This window comes from Ochlerotatus camptorhynchus, unplaced genomic scaffold (assembly GCF_037179485.1).
Source record: "Ochlerotatus camptorhynchus isolate MF236.1 unplaced genomic scaffold, CSIRO-AGI_Acam_v1.1 ptg000743l, whole genome shotgun sequence".
Classification (NCBI taxonomy): domain Eukaryota; kingdom Metazoa; phylum Arthropoda; class Insecta; order Diptera; family Culicidae; genus Ochlerotatus; species Ochlerotatus camptorhynchus.
Genome location: NW_027041212.1, coordinates 179717 through 198614, shown reverse-complemented (window position 1 = coordinate 198614; position 18898 = coordinate 179717). Strand labels below are relative to the sequence as shown.

General features: G+C 38.6%; 1 protein-coding gene across 8 annotated transcripts in view; it reads right to left on the bottom strand.

Moving 5' to 3' along the window:
* Tm1 (tropomyosin 1) overlaps nucleotides 1-15878 on the bottom strand; it is a 97503-nt gene extending 81625 nt beyond the window's left edge. For 4 of the 8 annotated variants that reach the window (XM_065238256.1, XM_065238257.1, XM_065238253.1 and 1 more), the window contains exons 1-2: nucleotides 15771-15878; nucleotides 811-1145 (exon numbers count right to left, since the gene is read on the bottom strand). In XM_065238256.1, the coding sequence (XP_065094328.1) occupies nucleotides 811-1050 (240 nt within the window). In that variant the 5' untranslated portion in view covers nucleotides 1051-1145; nucleotides 15771-15878. Of the gene's footprint in view, nucleotides 1-810; nucleotides 1146-15727 lie in introns of all 8 variants that reach the window. The other 4 variants (XM_065238263.1, XM_065238262.1, XM_065238264.1 and 1 more) reach the window with 2 other exon arrangements.
* Between the last annotated feature and the right edge of the window lie 3020 nt (nucleotides 15879-18898).

The following is an 18898-nucleotide window of genomic DNA, read 5'->3' as shown; positions in this document are numbered from 1 at the left end:
AAACCCTGAGTGTGGAAAGGAATCAGCGGACCTACGAAAAAACTGGAACCAGAAGGTACAACGCCAACTTTCAAACGGTACGGAACATCCTTGCCAGGGAAGCATACAAGTCGTAGAAAGCCAGTAAACATCAGAACCGGCACATGAAGCAGAATTCCGTGGCCAAAAAGCGTGCAAAGCTCTTGTACGACCGTGTTTTGTCGAAACACAAGGACTGCACTTTGATCGATGACGAAACATACGTCAAACTCGATTTTAAGCAGCTTCCCGGCAAAAAGGTTTACATCGCGACTGGACGTGGGGATGTGCCGGGAAGATTCAAGTTCGTGTTTGCCAACAAGTTCGCGAAGAAGGCCATGATTTGGCAAGCGATTTGCTGTTGTGGCCTGAAAACGGAACCAATCGTCACATCCTCGACGATTACATCGAAGAATACCTGAAAAAGCGTGTATTGCCGTTCATCCGCAAGCATAGGGGCAAAGTTATTTTTTTGGTCCGATTTGGCCGGCTGCCAAGGTGGTTCTGGAGTGGTATGCTGCCAACAAGATCGATTTCGTCCCCAAGCTAATGAATTCTCCAAATTGCCCGGAATTTCGACCAATCGAAAAATACTGGGCAATTTCAAAGTAGCGCGACTTCGACGAAGGACTGTTCTGTTCAATTTATCATCATATATTTTCCGGTATCCTATATTATCCATAGGTTCGGTATAGAACAAAGTATAAATTAACCATTTCATTAACTTCCCAATCTGGTAACACTTCTTTCCCCAGGGAAATTCAATCAAACTTAAACTAAAGGACTACTTACGTTTTGGAGAGCCTTTTCCTTCTCTTCCAGCTTGGCGTTGACGGCCATCAGCGCCTCCTGGGTCTGATCGAGGTCATTTTCAATGGCCTGGATCTTCTTCTGCAGCTGGCGGGCCTCTTCTTCGGCCTTTTCCGCGCGCAGATTGGCGTCGCGGGCCTGCTGTTCGCAGAGAAGGGCGCGATCCAACGCGTTGTCCTTCTCCAGCTTCATCGCCTGCATCTTCTTCTTAATGGCATCCATTTTCGGTGGATTTTTGTGTGACGCACTTCACTACACTAAACAACAACAACGAGAAACTCTCTCAACAACACTGAGACCGCGAAACCGCACGTGACCTGTTGGTGGAAGGAAAAGAGAAAACATTAGGATCATTAGAACTAGGACCTCAAACCTTCTGCATTCATTCAGTCGAAGATCTGTGGAAAAGTGGCACTTGTCTGCGCATTTAGATGGAGCGAATCGTACCAGTTTGCAAAATACATACACCGCGCAACCGGGAGACCACCCAAAGGGCATAACATAAAATAGCTAAATTAATCCAACACAGCTGATTTGGAGCACGATCCACAATCAATGCACGAACGAACCAGTAATATTGGCCGCGAACCGGAATTGAGACGTTGGTTGTTCGGAGACTTTTCCTCCCCACTGTTCGCTGAGACTGCTAACTGCTCTGCTGTTTCGAAAGCTTAAACGTCAAATCAACCACCCCTCGAGGATCACGTAGAGGAAACAACAATAAATTTAAAGTCCCTCAGCGGCGAGAACCTGCTGTTGCTGCTATTTTCATCGTATGTATGCGATGACGACCTTCAAGATTGTCCATTTTTGGTCATCCCATAAGAATATGTAGGTACAGTACACAGAAACCTACACGCGGGGCAAGAGAGCATGAATTTCGATTTGATTGCCTTATTATGTCAGACTGTAGCTTTTGGCGATGTCTGTTTTGGGGTTCAGTACTGCACCTACCACAGTATAGTCTGAGGAAAAAGATAGCTGTATGGTATTCGGGGTTGCTTCCACTCACTTCGCTATAAAACATGTTTTTCGGAATTATGAAACCATTAGATGTTATAATGATACTTGTACTTGTAAATTACAAGAAGAGGTTGTAAGTATGTGTTTAATAATACTTGTCATTCAGAGTGTCATAATCTGTGATGTTATTATTCGTTTGTGCTCACTCGGATTGAATGCTCACGAATCATAAAATCGCAGATGGTGACTCTCTGAAAGTGAGATTGGCAAGTTTTGTTTTTGTCTTGTAACTTACAAGTACAAAATAATATTATGATTATAACATCTAATGATTTCATAATTCCGGAACACATTTTTTTAAGCGAAGTGAGTGAAAGCACCCCTGATTCGTATTTCTGCATCCCACATGAATGTAAAACGCTGTCCAGACTGGAAAGTTATAACATGTTATAACGGTTGTCAAATAATTGCAACACAGAAACCACCATCAAGATAGCGCTGAAACATGTTATAACTCTGTAGTCTGAACGTACTATAACGTGAGTGCGGGTCTGTTCAAGCGTGAGCCATAGGCTTGAATGAGAACTGTTCTTCGGGCGTAACTTGATAACAAAAACATCGAGTGCACGTGATTTTGCGGGGAGACGATCAGTATCAAAAGATGTGAGTCTGTGCGATCAGTTGATCACGTGGAGGACTGGTAGAATAAGGCCAACTGGTAATATTTTATGCTAACAAGCAAGTTATTCGACTACCGAGCATCTTAGTACATGTATCGAGTAGAATCAAAGTCTATTTAGATATTTTTTCAAGTTTTCCGAAAAGATAAGACATTCCATCAAAGCTTTCCATTGCTTCACCGAACAAAGCAGCACCTCTGACTCATTCATTGTCAACTCGCGTAGTCAGTATACTATATTATAGTGGTTGTCTAACGACATTTCCATCGCGCATTTGACAGGAACATGCATCAACGCACTCACGAGCGCGCAAATTTCATGCAAATAACATCAAACAACATAACTCAATTGTGCTACGCTCGACCAGTGCCAGGCCCCAGTAGGTACACCTCGATCAGCAAACGGCTTTGTCTCGTAGCAGTTCGTAGATACCTACATCAATGCAACCTAAGCACCCCCTCGAGGGCCATCACGCGGCAGTGACACAAGAGAACAAAAAAAAATCTAAACAAAAACCGGTAGCCACCAAACCACAACAAGCCTGTTGTGTGCGCCTTCAAAGTCAGTGTCAAGACTTTGTTTCCAGTAGGTACTGATCTCCCGAGACCGCACATTCATGTGTGTCTATATGCTAAATGAGCAACAGCAGCATCTATTATGGGGCATTTTATCACGTTTATTGGTTAGCAGATCTAAGCCGGCACGTTTTGAGCTAGAATCGGTGGTGGTAAACTCGAATTTGACATTAAGCCATTTCGGGTAAGGCTTTTGGAGGAAATGAGACCACTGTCAACCGCTTCTCACGCCGCCACATGATGCAGAACAATATGGCTAACACCATCGCACCGGGGACTGTTAATGTAGATTATAAATTCAAACTGGTTGACCCAAATAGCTTGGTGCTGCTCTGTGGCTGAGTGACAGTTGTGTGCATGGGAGATTTATTAGTTATTGCCCGTATAAGTACCGGTTTTGGAATGTTTTAATGTGAACTTGCATCTGCCTTATAGGGACACATCGAGGTGCACTTGTGCACCCAGTTCTCACCAATCGAGGTGCAAGTTCGACTGTTGCCTTTTTTTTCGTCAATGGTGTGACTTATGAATGCTCATTTGGTGGCGCCTCCAATCCGAACACACTCACAAGACATCGCAATTTTTCATGGTAAAGATACACATAATTGGTCGATCCTTGAGCGACTCTCAGATAGTGCGTAAATATCTGGAACGCGCGCATGCCAGCTGTCGATACATTTTTGAGGACCAGTTCGAACCGAGTCCTTGAGCGGCGTCCGCCGGGAAATGGTTCACGGCGCGACAAATTGAGGCGTACAAAGATAACTAGTACATGCCGGGTGACATGGTTGTGAAACGAGAAGAAATTGTTCTCGTCGATCGGGACAAGGTAATTGAGCGAAAGGTCGCGCACTTGCTCGAGCATTCACCGATTATGACACTCAATGTTACCAGAGAAGTGAAGGTAAGGAATGTCGTGCAATCAGCTCTCCGAACTGTTGATCAGATGATTTGGACACCGACAAACCGACATGAAACTTAAACTTAACTCTTGGTTAAGAATCTAAAACGATGTTTTGGATGCGTTTTAACATAATAAAAACTAAGTATTGTTGATTTTAAAATTTGACGACACCTCACTATGATCTCAAAAGTTAGTAAAAGACACCTCCCTATAGCTGTCAAATTTTTACCTGCGTACCAGGCTTAAGGAGTTTAAATTCACCTTCAGAGATTCCTGGATACAAAAAATATAATCGTAGTTTAAAATGATATTTCATACCATTCAAAATTTGCGGTGGATCAATATTTTGAAGAAAAAAAATCTTCTAGAACCTCGAGCAAAAATATATGCTAAGCTAGAAAAATAGGAATTTATTGCTTCACTTTCTTAAAATCGCTGGTAGAAGGTTGTTTCAAAACTGCTCGACAATATATGATTAATTTCCCGTATGAATATTGAAATACAGACTGTATACTGTCGGACGCAATTCTGGGGAACTTTTAGCATCAACCTAAAGAAGTACATTTCTTTAACAAAATTAATTTAACTATTAGGTAAAGTGCTCCAAATGTTAACAAACTTTAAATTTTAATCTCTTTTGTCTTAAGGATCAAAACTGCACTAGAACATTCGAAAGTCAGCATTAAATCTCACAAACAGTGCAAACAATGCCTTTGTCTTATTGGCCATTTAGTGCCCCTTTTACCCCTATTCTGTATTTTTGGAAACTTTATGAGTTGTTAACAGTCCTTCTGTATAATGTAAGCCAAGTAAACACGATATTTTATGTGAATTTCAGCTCAATATCGTATAAATCAACAATGTTTAACACAAACTTGAAAGTAATTTCGTTGTTTGTGCAAACTAATGCTCAAATCACGCGAGAGGAGATTTTACGCACGGGAAAAAATCCTATTCCATTTTCGTGAATAAAAAATCATGAAATCAAAAAACTTGTGAATCATGACCGCTTCAAGAGTTACATGGAACACAATGTTCAACGCACTACATAGGTATCTCTTAAACGCCTTTGCCTTCCTTATTACACAAGTACTGATAGACTAGTGGTCAAAGCATGGGTTTAATGATCGTAAGGTGCTTGGTTCAAATCCAGTCTGTTGCTTTATTTTATTTTTTTATATGTTTTGGCCTAAAAACTAAAAGTCATTTGATTTTAACTCGGATGATTCATGATTTCGGGAATCTTGGGTGCGTTACGCAAACATAGCTCATGATATCATGCATATTATTCATAGTGTATTTTCATAACATGAAAATACGCTATGTTCATGAAATCATGAGTAATTTAGTACTGGTACCGGTTTTACCAGTAATAACGGGTGATTTCCTAGTACTTATAATAAAGAAATTGTATGAAAAACTCATGAAAATTTCAGCGATATATAGCGCACACGTTATTAACATTAGATTTGGCGCATAAAGCAGTAATGTTTTTTCGTTGCTTGAGCCATCTATAGCTCAAAATTAAACGAGGGGAGATTTTATGAGAAACATAAAATTCACAATGGTATTCAGTGTGGCATGTGAAAATACCGGTATTGTCGGTACTAGTAATTTAAAAAATACTAAAGCTAATTTCAAATTTCGATTCTTAAGGGGAAAGTGGACGTCATTATTTTTTTGAACTTCAAAAGCAGTTTTTTCGTTCAAAACCTAAATTATGTCTATGCAAATGTATTCACTATGTTCCGGTAGGCATGTAGTAATTTTAGTTTTGGACGAAAAAACTGCTTTAAAATTTTTGACGCCTCCTTTCACCTTAATAGTATATGTCTAGGCACTATTTAGTAAAAAATAGTAGTCCTAGAGCTTTTCCAGTAATATTACGACGTTTGGTATATTTGGTGAAGTTCTTGTAATTGAGTGTTTTTTTTTGTGGTTGTAAACATTAGGGCGACCCTAAAATAATTTATATTTAAAATTTAACTTTTTTATGTTTGAAAATAAAGACATTTGTTGTTAAGCAAAGCTGTAGCTAAGTTTATTTCAAGCAACTTTGTCCAAGAAATATTAACCTTCCAGCAGTCACACTGGTGTACTGAGTGCACGCATCAAAAACTAATGTAATGACACATGATTCTTATCAACAGTTTCTTTTGATGTTTTTAAATTGATTATATATCACTAGAAAGAGGAAGAGTTGATCTTAAAAATACAATCCATCATTTTTTTTGATTCGCTTGCAAAAAAATAGCTCATTTTCCGGTGACGCGACTGTTCTTGAGTTAACGATCTCATTTTAGATCAATTTTTCAGGTTTGAATTGGAGTGTAACTGAAACATTTAGTTTTTTGCTCTAAATATTTGGTTTCAAGTTTATCTTGAAAGTCGTCTTTACAAAACTTTTAGAACTTGTAAAAGTACACATTTTTGCCGAATAAAATAAAAACGTATATCTTAAAGATCATGCAATATAAACTATAAGAAATACGCGTTTTTCAAATGTAAATTACTTAGCATGTTCGTGTGTATATATACACACATTTTCAAGTTACCGTTTGAAAGTGCTGAACTTGAAATACATCATGTAAAAAAAAAGATTTGTTATTTTTAACACTCATATGAAATCAATTTGACGTTGTGAATTAAGAAAAATATTTTGGTCTATTTTTTATTAAAAGAAATACAGGTAATATTTTTAGAAATGCGTCGTAAATAGCTTTAAAACTCGCTGTAAGATGCCTTTCACGAGAAGTTTGGAATAAAAATTCTTGACGTAGGACTACCTCTTTAATTTCTATACTGGGGGTCACATTAAAAAAAATCAAAAATCCCAAACACGGACGCAACGATAGAGCGCAAACCGAACAAACGACACATTGCGCATGCTCACATAAGCGAGCTCAATGCTCTGTTGATCGCTCACCATTTCACAAATGAAAGGAACGGGGAGAAAAGCAGCAATAATAAAAACGCTTGCCAAATCGTTTTCTTCGTCATTTGCTTTCGAGCAACGGACGGATAAGCGTCGGACACGGTGTATGAATGGAACAGCAACCATCGCACCAATACGAAGACGGACGACGACGAAAGCACCTACATCGATCGGAGGCAAGACTTCCCGCAATAGGAAGCATGACTAAGCCGCCGTCATCCGGTCAGCATCGACTTGCACTGGTGTGGCCACCATTTGAATAACAGGGCCACCAATTCAAAAACGGAAAGAGTTAAGAACTAAATGATCAACATATTTATTCCGTCCACTAGCGATCCTATGTCCGTTCGCACCCCTAGGCACAGAACCTTCTACTTTTTTCTAGGAACACCCTAATCCAATTACTAAAAATTAGTCTAAAACGATAACGTTAAATGATAGAAAAAAAATATACAAAGTTGCTTAAAATTACTCTTAAGTACAACTTTTCAGGATATTGTGTGTCTTTATTTTCAAAAGTATGAACGTTGGATTTTGTTTATCAACTAATTCTAGGAGCACCCTATTGTTTACAACCACCAAAAGAAGGATTTTTTAGGTACAAACACTTCACTGAAGACACCACACGACTAAATATTTAAACAAAAGTATTAGCACATTTCATTTAAATTTGTAATAAGGGTTGTTGCTCTGAAAACCATCCTTTACCGGTTCTATATTATCTGAAATTTCTCATATAAGTAAGTCATCTTTAAGAGCATTTTAACATTTTTTAAGACGCATGGTTTTCTAATAACAAACTTTGTCTGCATCTATTTTTGAAGGGCAAATCATTGAAAAAAAATCTGAATTCAAAATGCGCATTGTGAAAAATGCACCGATAAAAAGTGCGAAAAGAATCAATGTGTTGACAAATATATTTCAGTGTATCTAAAATACACTCAAAAGATGTCAATGTGCACAAAAATGCGTAAAGTATGCTAATGCGCTAATTAGTGCGTGTTCAAATTTGACGTTTAAAAGTATTCAATGCGCTTCTTAATACGTGAAGCGGCATCGAGTGATGTTCCCCTCGTCTCTTTTAATAAAAAAAAACTTTTAACCCTTGAGTTAATACGCGTTCAAAAAATAACATATCTCGATTTTTTCGTATAATTTATTTCAAATTAAGCGCTCTCAAATGGTAACTTGAATATGTGTGTATTTTTCCCATGCTGAGTAAATAACATTTTACTCATTTTTTTTTAGGGAAAATCGTTGATATCGCAGTGTGTGTAATATCAATTCGCTTTATCCTGGAAAAATGAGAATTTTCAAAAGTCCTAAAAGTTACTTTAAGACGGTCTGGTACACCCTAACTCAATTCTTAAAGGTTACTCTAAGATGATAACGTTAAGAGCTAGATATTCCCTTCAAACTTCTTTGGAATTCGTCATTGAATTTCTTTTCTAAGAATTCCAGCATTCTCCCAGAAATTCCTTAAACATCTCCTCTGGATTTCCTTGAATCTCAATTCATATTCTTCTCAGATTTGTTTTAGATTGAAAGGATTGTTCTGGTATGATAAGGTTCCCTTGGAACTCTCCTCAAATGTCCCTTGGAATTGTCCTTAGAATCAACCTAGAATTCTATTCAGAACTTCATTGAAATAATTTCTAAATTCTTCTGGAAATTCCAATGGAATTTTCTTTTAGAATACTCGTATAAATCCATCGAAATTGTCGTCTAACATTTCCTGGAATTCCCTCCTGGATCCCCTTAAAACGAAACACAGAATACACTTTGACTTCTTCACAGATTTCCATTTATGAAGATTGTTGAACAGAATTCGCTTCCATTGGAATTATACTCGGAATTTTCCTTACAACACACGGTAGTTCACCTCATAATTCACATGGCAATCTCCTACGGATTCTCTAAGAATCGTCGTTAAAATTTCCCAAGAATTCCCAACAGAATTCCTAATTATTATATAATTGAATTGAAGGTGACTCAAAAGAACCATTCATTAAATTTTGGTCCACGTATTTTTTATTTCCTCATCAATACTGAGATACTATTATAAACCGCGTCTACTCTACGGACATCCAGATATGCAATTCCTCCCCCAATTTCAGGTTCATGTCGAAACAATTCCTGGATCGCCAGAGCTCCGTTTGTCTGGAGGTAAAACTCAATTGAAAGACTTCAAGCTATTCTCAACTGAAGATGATCCATGTGTTCGTAAATTGACGAAGCAAACCGAAATCATCCGTTTGAATGTAGTCCCTTTGATAGTGGATCGTTGCTAGTCCCAAACGAATTAGTGTAAGCAGCACTGTAATTCCATTTCTTTTCAACATTCTTTGAGACTTCTAACAAGATTTACAGTTTCATCGTTGGAAAAAAAATCCCGCCAAATTGCGTTAGTTACCTCTCATCTCTACCAGCGATCATTGATTTAAACGACCTGCGCGAGATCGTGGGCAACTGTCCATACAAGCCAGCTTGTACCATTAAGCAACTGCTCCGTAAAGCAGCATCGCGGAAGGTGCACAGTGCAACAAGGTGCCAAACCACCAATTTACTTTAATATCCAAATTATCCAAACCCGTTGGGTCAGCCTTGTACCAATCACATCCAATCATCGTCGAATGCCCGCGAAGTTTGCTGGCTATTGCCTAACTCTTTGACATTCAACCTGGGTGCGATGCAGCATTAGAAGAAGAAACAAAAAAGCAGTTTTGGAATGCGTGCCGTGTTCAACTCATGACATGCTTCCTGTCCTGTGTCCAACACCATATGCTCGCGCATGTCTAAGTCACAAATTGAATTAATCAAGATCAAGGCTCGCTTATTTTCGGCGACCCGTACTCCCTTATTGGGAAAGCATCTCGAGTGGAGCCTTCGAAGCCACTTAAGCGTCAAATGTGCCAACCGCAGGGTAAAATGGCTCCAGTCTAGTCTCTGGGGGGCACTGCAGTCACGCTTCAAGACGACTGCCTTCCTGTCATCAGGTTGTTTGGGCTAGCTTTCCGCCAAAGAATGCTACAATAAGCGCGTTCAAAACAAACGTGCGTAAACACCTGAATTCGATTACACAACCGTAAACAGTTTATGTAGGTTATTTCGAGCTGACACAATCAGCACGTCCTTACCCAGTCAATGTCATCAACAGGGAGAAAGAACGTTAAAAGTAACACATTTAAGTACTAAAAGTATCATTACGGAGCACAACATTGAAGTGCTTTCAGCAAGTAGTATTCAGTCCGGACGACGGAACGGAGACCATCAACTGGTGATGACCCATATTAGTCATGTAAATCCGCTCTCGTAGAACAACTTGCATAAGCAAAAAATAACAACAATAACAAACGGATTTATCACTTTGTCACGATCCGGTCTGGTCTGTGTACGTTCAGTGATCAACGGACCCATCCATTCGTTCGTGACCTCGAGAGAGCCTGAGTTTTTTTTCTGGTTGCTTCCATCAATTTCGCAGAAGCAGATGATGTATTCATTCCGGAGTAAAAAGCATTCCTTATTTGGATTGCATCGTCAGCAAGACGCCAAGCACCGATCGTTGTCTTTTTATACTTAAGAAACCGTTTCAGAGAGAATTGAATCCGTACAGCTATTGAATGCAAATGAGCTGATTCTTGTCGATTATCGCGCGACACTTTTGTTTTGTTTCTGGCCGATTTGGGCTGACCCAGGCGGTTTCTTCTGACGGTTTGCGCGGAGTCGGCAGGGAGGCGGAGGCTCGCTTGCAAATTGTTTTGTTTGGTGTTTTTATTTACCTTTTATGTGAGTACCTCGTTTGGCGACTCTTTGACTGTGTTTTATGGTGCGAAATGTTAAGTCAATTTACTAGAGCTGCGACAAATTGCCATTTTTGGCGAATTTGTGGAACAGGTCAAGCAAGTCAAGCGGTGACTGACGGACGGTGTCGAGTTGACAGAGAGATATGCTAAGTGGAGTATTGATTAATGGTTCTTGCAGGCACATAAAGCCTATAAGCTTTCTTCTTCTTCTTCTGTGTGACTTTTGACGTTCCTCAGGCGAGCGTTTTGCCAGCTTTCAGCTGAGTGTTCCTTAAGGCCATTCCTTGTAGAGTCCACAAATGGCCGCCACGTGGGCTATAAATGCACTTCCACCTAGAATTTCCAATTACACAAATCTCGGAAATTAGAGCCCCATTTCACCTGAAATTGCTACTGCATCGCAGCAAACGTGGAGTAAAGGATCACGCACATTAGATCCGGATCGGACGCGTTGCGGCAAAGTGACAGCTAAATCTATTGTCTTAACTGTCAAATTTACGTCAACGCGACGCGAACGGATCTAATGTGGGTGGCCCTTAACAATTTCATTGTGGTACGTGTCGTGGAAGCTGACATTTCAAGCGTAACTATTCAAATCGACACATTTGTAAACAATCACTTCAATCGACGATTTGTGGCAACTACTAGCTCACACACAGAAACTAACAACACCAGCTAGTAGGGGAAAGATTCCCCTACCTGAGGATGCCGTTTGTTTGCATGGGTGAGTTAGCAGTTAGGACAAAAAGTCGGTTGAAGTGGTTGTTTACAAAATCAGATACGTCGATATGAATAGTTACGCTTAATTTGTGCACTTAAAGTTTCGAAGTGGTAGCGAGAATAAGGATCTCACAGCGCAACACCTTAAAGCACTTTCACAGTTATTAATTGAGAGGTTTCTATGCCAACCAATGCATGTATATATATATTGTGTGGCAAACTCCAGGTTCTGCATACCCAGGGAAGTCGAGAAAATTTCCTAGCCGGATGATTTTCTGGACCGGGCTGGAAATTGAATCCACCGCCTTCGGTTTGGTAATACCGTGCCTTAGCTGAATAGGATAGCTGAGTTCCATAAATTCCAGGATGGACATTAGGCAAGTTCTAAAAACTTCAGGGCAGCCCAGAGAAGTTCAGGGAAGTTTAGAGATTTTGAAGCAATATGAGAGGAAAGTCCAGATTATAAGGGTAGTTATAATAGCTTCAGGAAAGCTCCTATTAGTTTTTGGAAAGTCTTTGCATTCAGAGTAGTTTAAAGATCTCAAACGTTCTTACATTAAAATTGGGTTCTTTAATTTTGAAACTAAATTGGTTACTGTACATCATCTGGAAGACCTTTGATTTGCGAGCACAACGATATTTGTTTCGATCCCATTATCCCATTTACTTATAGCAAAAGAATCACTGTTTGACAAAAAAAAACTAACAAATTGACAACTTGCTCCCATACAAATTACCACTAAGGGGCACTAAGATGGTTATTTTTTGCTTATTTAAACACACTTATTTAAAATAGTTCCAGTGATGAAGTTTCGGATTTTGTTTCCATTTGACATGCAGATTACGAATATGCAATTACATAAATACCCATAAAGAACTCAATAGAAATCTAGTGAAGTGAATTTAAGGTCCCCAACCACCTGCGCATATGAAAATTCAGCGAGTAATCAGCTCTCAATTTACCATGACAGCACTGATTAGTGTACGTACGATTATCTCGATCTCAGTCACACCGTAAATAGGGGTTTTCAAATGCTTGAGGAATGTGTTCCAAGGGGAAAATATAATTTCTTCATCAACATTTCTAAAGGGTGGAACTTCTAGAAAACAAAAGTTCACATACCCAATCAGACAACTCCGTCAGGGCACGTTTCATCTACCAGCAGTATCTCACGAACACTACTTCATAGGATTGTGACAGTTTTTACTGCAAAAAATATGAAATTTTAATACAATACATAATAAGCTGGAGAAGACTAAAGACATCTCTAACGTTTGTTAATTAACTGAGTGTGTCCATGTACATACACAAAGTGCAAAATGGGAGTCTCTAAGTTAAGTGCTAGAAACCGTGTACATACACGAACTTCTTTGCACTAATACTTGAAGACTCCCAAAGTTCTGCACTAATACTTATGCATTCAAAGAAGTATATTCGCGAGAAATCGATGGCTGAGTCATTCTAGTCGAGAAAATATTCAAATCAACGTAAGTACTTTTGTAAACAACAAACTTCAATTTACCGAAACTGATAGCACGCACACAGAACCAAACATCATCACCAGGTAGTTGTAAATTTTACTTTCCTGATGGTGGTGTTAGTTTGCGTGGGCGAGCTAACAGTTTCCATAAATTGACGTTTGAAGCCATTGGTTACAAAAGTACTGCCGTCGAAATTAATATTTGTTCGAGCATTGTTTACAAAAGCAATTTCACCCTATTGAAATGTCAGCATACATTTGTTCATGGTGATGGTGAATGATGAAACTTAAATATATTGTTTTAAAACTATATCTTCTGATTTAAGTTGATTTCTAAATTATGATATCGAAAAATTATTTCGAGTTTTCGTGGCTAAAAAAACAAAAAAATATTGTAGACACGAGCTGCGAAAAGAAGGTTTCATAAGGCTGAACCAACGAAAAGCTCTAGCATCTACAATGCTTCTTAAATCTTCGAATAAAATGATGATGCAACAGTCAAGACCTTTAGGATTACTAAAGCAACATATTTGGATTCTTGACTTAACATTTCATAAACAACAGTGCTGATGCTCTGCCAAGAGAAATATATTAAGGAATACCTCTAATTGTACTGAAATTCTTATAGCGTGAATCTGAACTTTTCTATACAAAGAGATACAAGATATTCAAAAGAACATGGTCCAAAACACCATAAATCTAAACATAAAATCGGTTATTAGTTTTTTTGGGACCAATCAACGTTTCACTAGCGATCACTATGTTTGTAAATCTTGAAACCACCATACAGTCAATTCTCCCTATATCAATATTGAAAGGAGCATCGAGTTATTGAGGGTATCGAGCTAAGGAGGTTAATTTTTAAAATGTATATGGGAAAACGCTGGATTTCTATTGAGTTATTGCCAATTCAGAGAAAAAATAACATTGCATTTGACAACCACTGCATGCATTTAAAGCTGCGGTTGTCAATTAGCCTGACGCATCTTACATTAGAGACATAGGGAGACCAGTGATTCCAGCGAGAAATGTTACTGTGATTTTGTGACGTATGCTGAATATGCAGAATATCGAGTAAAGGGGGAGTTTGCTGTGGCACAAAGACTGCACGTGAATTCATTAATTTAATTTATGCAGCGCCTGTGCAGTCAAGTTTGCCTAACTCGGTTTTGAAATAACCATCCAGTTAAGGTATACAACAAATATGAATATCGATTTAAATGTTGAAAATTACAATTAATATTCGAGATACGTCATTCTATCTAAAATCAAAAACGAATGCTACTACTACTTAACCAGATAAATTATTCTGATTTAACTGAGCGAGAAGTGTCAAAATGTATCTTAAAGTAATCTACAAAATCAATACCCAGCAAAGGCAGTCGATACATTATGACTTCATCTGTCAAGTAGCTACACTCTGTGACAACTGAGCTGCATAAAAAGAATCCAAGAAAACCATCAATGGCACCGAGCATTCCACCCCGAACAGACGGTAGCAATGAGGACACCAGTAGCCCATTCGGTAAATGCCAACTGCTCACAGAAAACCACTATCATCAAAATCAACCGCTCCCGCTGGCTGGCACCCCCTTCTCCCCTTTTCGGGTTGCCATCGTTACCCGTCGTCCACCATATGGGATCGTGCGCACGGCGCTCACCCATGTCATGTATGTGCGCGTAGGTTGAAAATTTTCCCAGCGCAAACGCAGTTTGGGTGATTCCTTAAACGAAGATGATCCGCACGAAACCATCCGAGGCGAGGATATTTAAAAATAGCCCACCCCGTGCTACACAAACTGTCAACAGGTATCGAAATTCTGCCCTGCAATCACCGGCCGACCAGTTGACCACCGACGACCGATTGTGCTGGTAGTCCGCTCTGAGCGAGTCATGTACGGGGTTCAGTTGGGATTATGTTAGCATAGATGATGCAAGCCAGATCTCATTGCACCAAGCTTCCCGACCGGGATCAGGGGGTCTGGGTGGAAAGGGATCCTGAGGGAAAACACAAACAGCGGTGTGTTCAGTTTCATAATCCATCACAACACACGAGAGCGGGAATGGATTAAACACAATCTTGAAGATTGAAGTCAGCATGAGCTGTAGACTAAAAATAACTCTCAAGTTTCGTTGCGGACCATTTGGCTCGGTGAAAAAATTCTGACCAGACACTGATTTGTACATTCCGAGCACGAACCGACCGACCAAAGATCTGTGTGGCATGTGAAGAGAGAAATATTTAAAAATAGTCCCATAAATTCTGACTCTATCGAGGTTCACACACTGCAGAACAACAGACATAGGGGGCGCGTAAATTTAAAAATACTTCTAATGTGCAGTTCAACAGATCTAGGTATTTTCTCGTTGCATGCCAATAGCACTCACGATCGATGGCTATGATTCAACAGTGGGTCGACTAAGCTCTGCATAATTCATTCACCCCGATGCCTCTAAATGCATCCGCAGTATGGTCTGTGTGCCCGGTTACGAGAATGTGTTAGTGTTTTGCAAATGATACCAATCCTTCCGATGTCCTTCGGTGGTGAAGTCCTGTTGCGCACAATCAGCTGGTCGGCCTTCGAAGAGCTTCACCATTCGTCTCACACAGAACTTCACCGATAAGCCACTTTGCACTCGTGTCCCCTTCCTGTACCACTTTTCCACAGATGTCTTCACTGCAGATCTTCCGATGCACTTTCAATCACAATTCAATCATAAATCTGTCACTTTACAAGCAAATCAATCAGACTTTCAATTTCAATCGAACAAAATTTATCCAGAAATTAATTCCCGTACTCCAAATCAATCGTTCTGTAGAACAAAAAAACCACGCACTCTCGATTCTTGGACGGAATCCTCGAGCAGCGAGATTACTTACACTTGAATCCGCGAGTTAAACAGTTTAAAGGCGAACTGAGAAACGTTCGCAAGCGTTTTTTGATAGTGGCACACGGTTTTGCGCGAGTTGAGACCGCGTGCACCAACACATCCGAAGCCCGGTGCGTGTCCTGATGTTGCACAATGAAAGCCGCGCGAGCAGACCTACACACGTGCAGAAGGTGATGTACGGATATGATGCCCACTTCGCGAAACCGAACGCCCCACCGCCATAGAACGGGCTAGACCGAGTTGCCTGGCGCGAGTCCCCACCACCAGTTTTTCCGAGCCGAGGAAAATTCCCACCACTTTCGAGACGAAACGCCGACAGTATACCTACGCTGTGCCTATTAGTATGATTCTCGTTCGTCGTGAAACGCACGATCACCGGATGGCGATGGGTGGCAGGGGGCGATGGCCGGCGCGGTGCAGCCCTGCTGTAAATAAAGAACACCACGGCAAAGACGGGCGTTGATTTGCGATCATAAGGCAATGAAATGACGTCATATGGATTCCTCCGGTCAGGCTAAATTCGTGTGCCAAAAAATGACATCAACGTTGGCTCCAGTACGAAATGCGTGCGAATCTAATTATATATTTAAGAATTAGTTCGCCATAGGTATACACTTTGAGTGAAGAATATTACAATATCTAATAGATTTTAGAAAACATGGAAATCATAACCAATTCATGAATTTATCAGTTCATGCCATTTTTCTAACTTTTGATAAAGTAAAATCAGCGTCAGGATCAACGCTCCTGTGACTGGCAGATTCCTTGAAAATGTTTCAGTCAGGAACAGTGATGAGCACATTTTCGATATAGCTGTAACCGGTAATCAACGCCGTTAATTAAATGATAACGAATTAACGTCCCCGTTATATATGGGAACCGTTAACGTATTGATTAACAAGCGTTAAATTGTGCTTCGTTAAGTCATTCTTAGATTTTATGTTAATGGATTTTTAACAGTTGTTTATGGAAGTATAACATTTTTGGTGATAGATATCAAGATAAATCTTGATTGCATTTCAATTTATGAGAAACAACTCAAAAATCTATTTTGTAGAATAAATTTAAATTTTTTTGAGCGGACATTCAGTAGCATTTAATATCAACAATTATTATCATTAGCATTTAAAGTAGCATTTTTTAACTAAACTGATTGTTAATGAATCCAACTTATTTAATGAATTGCGGTAGAATGTTTCCTATATCAAGAAATGAAGGGTTTTACGCGTAATTTCCAGGAATTAAAAAAATCTTACCTGTGCTTGTTTAGAAGTAGTTTCTGACATTTCTCCTGAAATACAATTCGTACAAGAATTTTAGCATCTGATCTAGATTCTGGGAGCCCAAGTATAATAAAAAAAAAACAATAGAAATGCATTGAGAAGCTATTTGAGGGCTTGATCAATTTCACCCAATATAGACATTTTCAAATACGAAGATTGAAAAATCTCCTAAAAATAAACAAAACATAAAAATTATAAAAAATATGATTTAAACACCATGTATTGTAGACATTTATTTCGACGTTAAAACGTGACCGGATTACAGTAAAAATTCTCTTCACAAAAAAAAAAATCAGTAACATTTTCTGAATTGTATGTAGAAACATTAAGGGGTCCAAGTTTGCAGATTTTATGGGTACAAGTTTTCAACGACGTTTTCATAGAAATAAACATTTCGATGCAGTTAAGTGTAGCTGTTAATCGACACAATCAGAGCTTTTTCTACGGTTAACCGACGATAAGTCAAGTTAATTTTAATTGATTGGAAAATTTAGAAGATATTGAGGAGTAACTAAAATCGGCAAGACACGTGTGAGTGAGAAAAATACATCTGCATGAAAAATCATATTTCAAAGGATTCAGAACAAAGTTCTGAAAATGATTTTGAAGTTGCCTCCCTGGTACAGTACTACCGAGGTACATAGAATTTCGAATGTTGAGACTTTAGAACAAATGTCCAATAAAATAATTTATAACTTCAGGCAAAAATCGTTGCAATCCTCAATTGCAACGATTAATTCCCTTTATACTTAGATAAGATTTAGTTTTAGTTTTTAGTTTTAAGATATCAATTGTTATACTGACATGCAGGTTAAAAAACCTGTTTAAAATACTGAATTGCCAAGACATGAACAATGTAAAAACACTTAGATATATATCATAACAATTAAGGCTGGTACGTTACTGCAGTAACTGGAGCACCTAGGTTAAAATGAAATGTTATTTATTTTGAATTTGGAACAAATAAAGAGTTAAAAAAAAAAAAAAAAAAATTAAAAATCATGTCATAGTCTATCTTGTAAAAAATCTTGACGTCTGCTTTTTTGCTCAGTTTAGAATATCGCGAATTGATTTAAATTTCAGATGTTTTAATCTTAATGTCATCAAGTCTCAAGAAAGAGCATTTAAAAAATTATTTATGTGCTCTTATCTCAGACGTTTCATTTCACTTCTGTAAAACATGTTAAAAAGTGTGGCATTGCGAGTATTCAAGTCCCAGAGTTTTAATGGAAAAAGATATTAAATTCTCTTCTTAGCATGAACACAAAACTTTTTCGAAGTTTATATTACCTAATATGTACAAATTTCTTTCTCTTCTTGAAAAGTTATCTGTATCTAAATTATCTAGAAACTCCTCGTATGATTGTTTTAAGAATATGCTTATCAGCAATCCACAGATTCCAGTTCCTTTAAGTTTAAATATAAGACATTAATAATGTATAACGAAAATGATAACTCCGCTCTGTAAAGTTTATTCGATTGAGCCGGTACGAATAAAGTAATTATATTATAAAAAAAAAGCTGTCCACATCGTGCTCTCTTGCCGTGCGGATCTATTTGCTTTTTGTTGAAGAAAGTGTTCTGCTACCTAGAGCTTTAAACAGCACTGCTCAGTGCTAAATATTACTTAACATGTTCAACCTTGTTTTACTCAAATTCCTCGGATATATTTTTGGATCCTGCTTGGATATTGAGTTGGAAAATTTCTCTTTGATCCTGCGGATTGTTATATACTATAAGTTTAGATAAGTTTTCTTTATTAGGGATACTTTCAGCCTGAGGCTGATTCGCATCCGACCGGATTGTTATATAGAAATCTTGGAAGCTTGTAAAT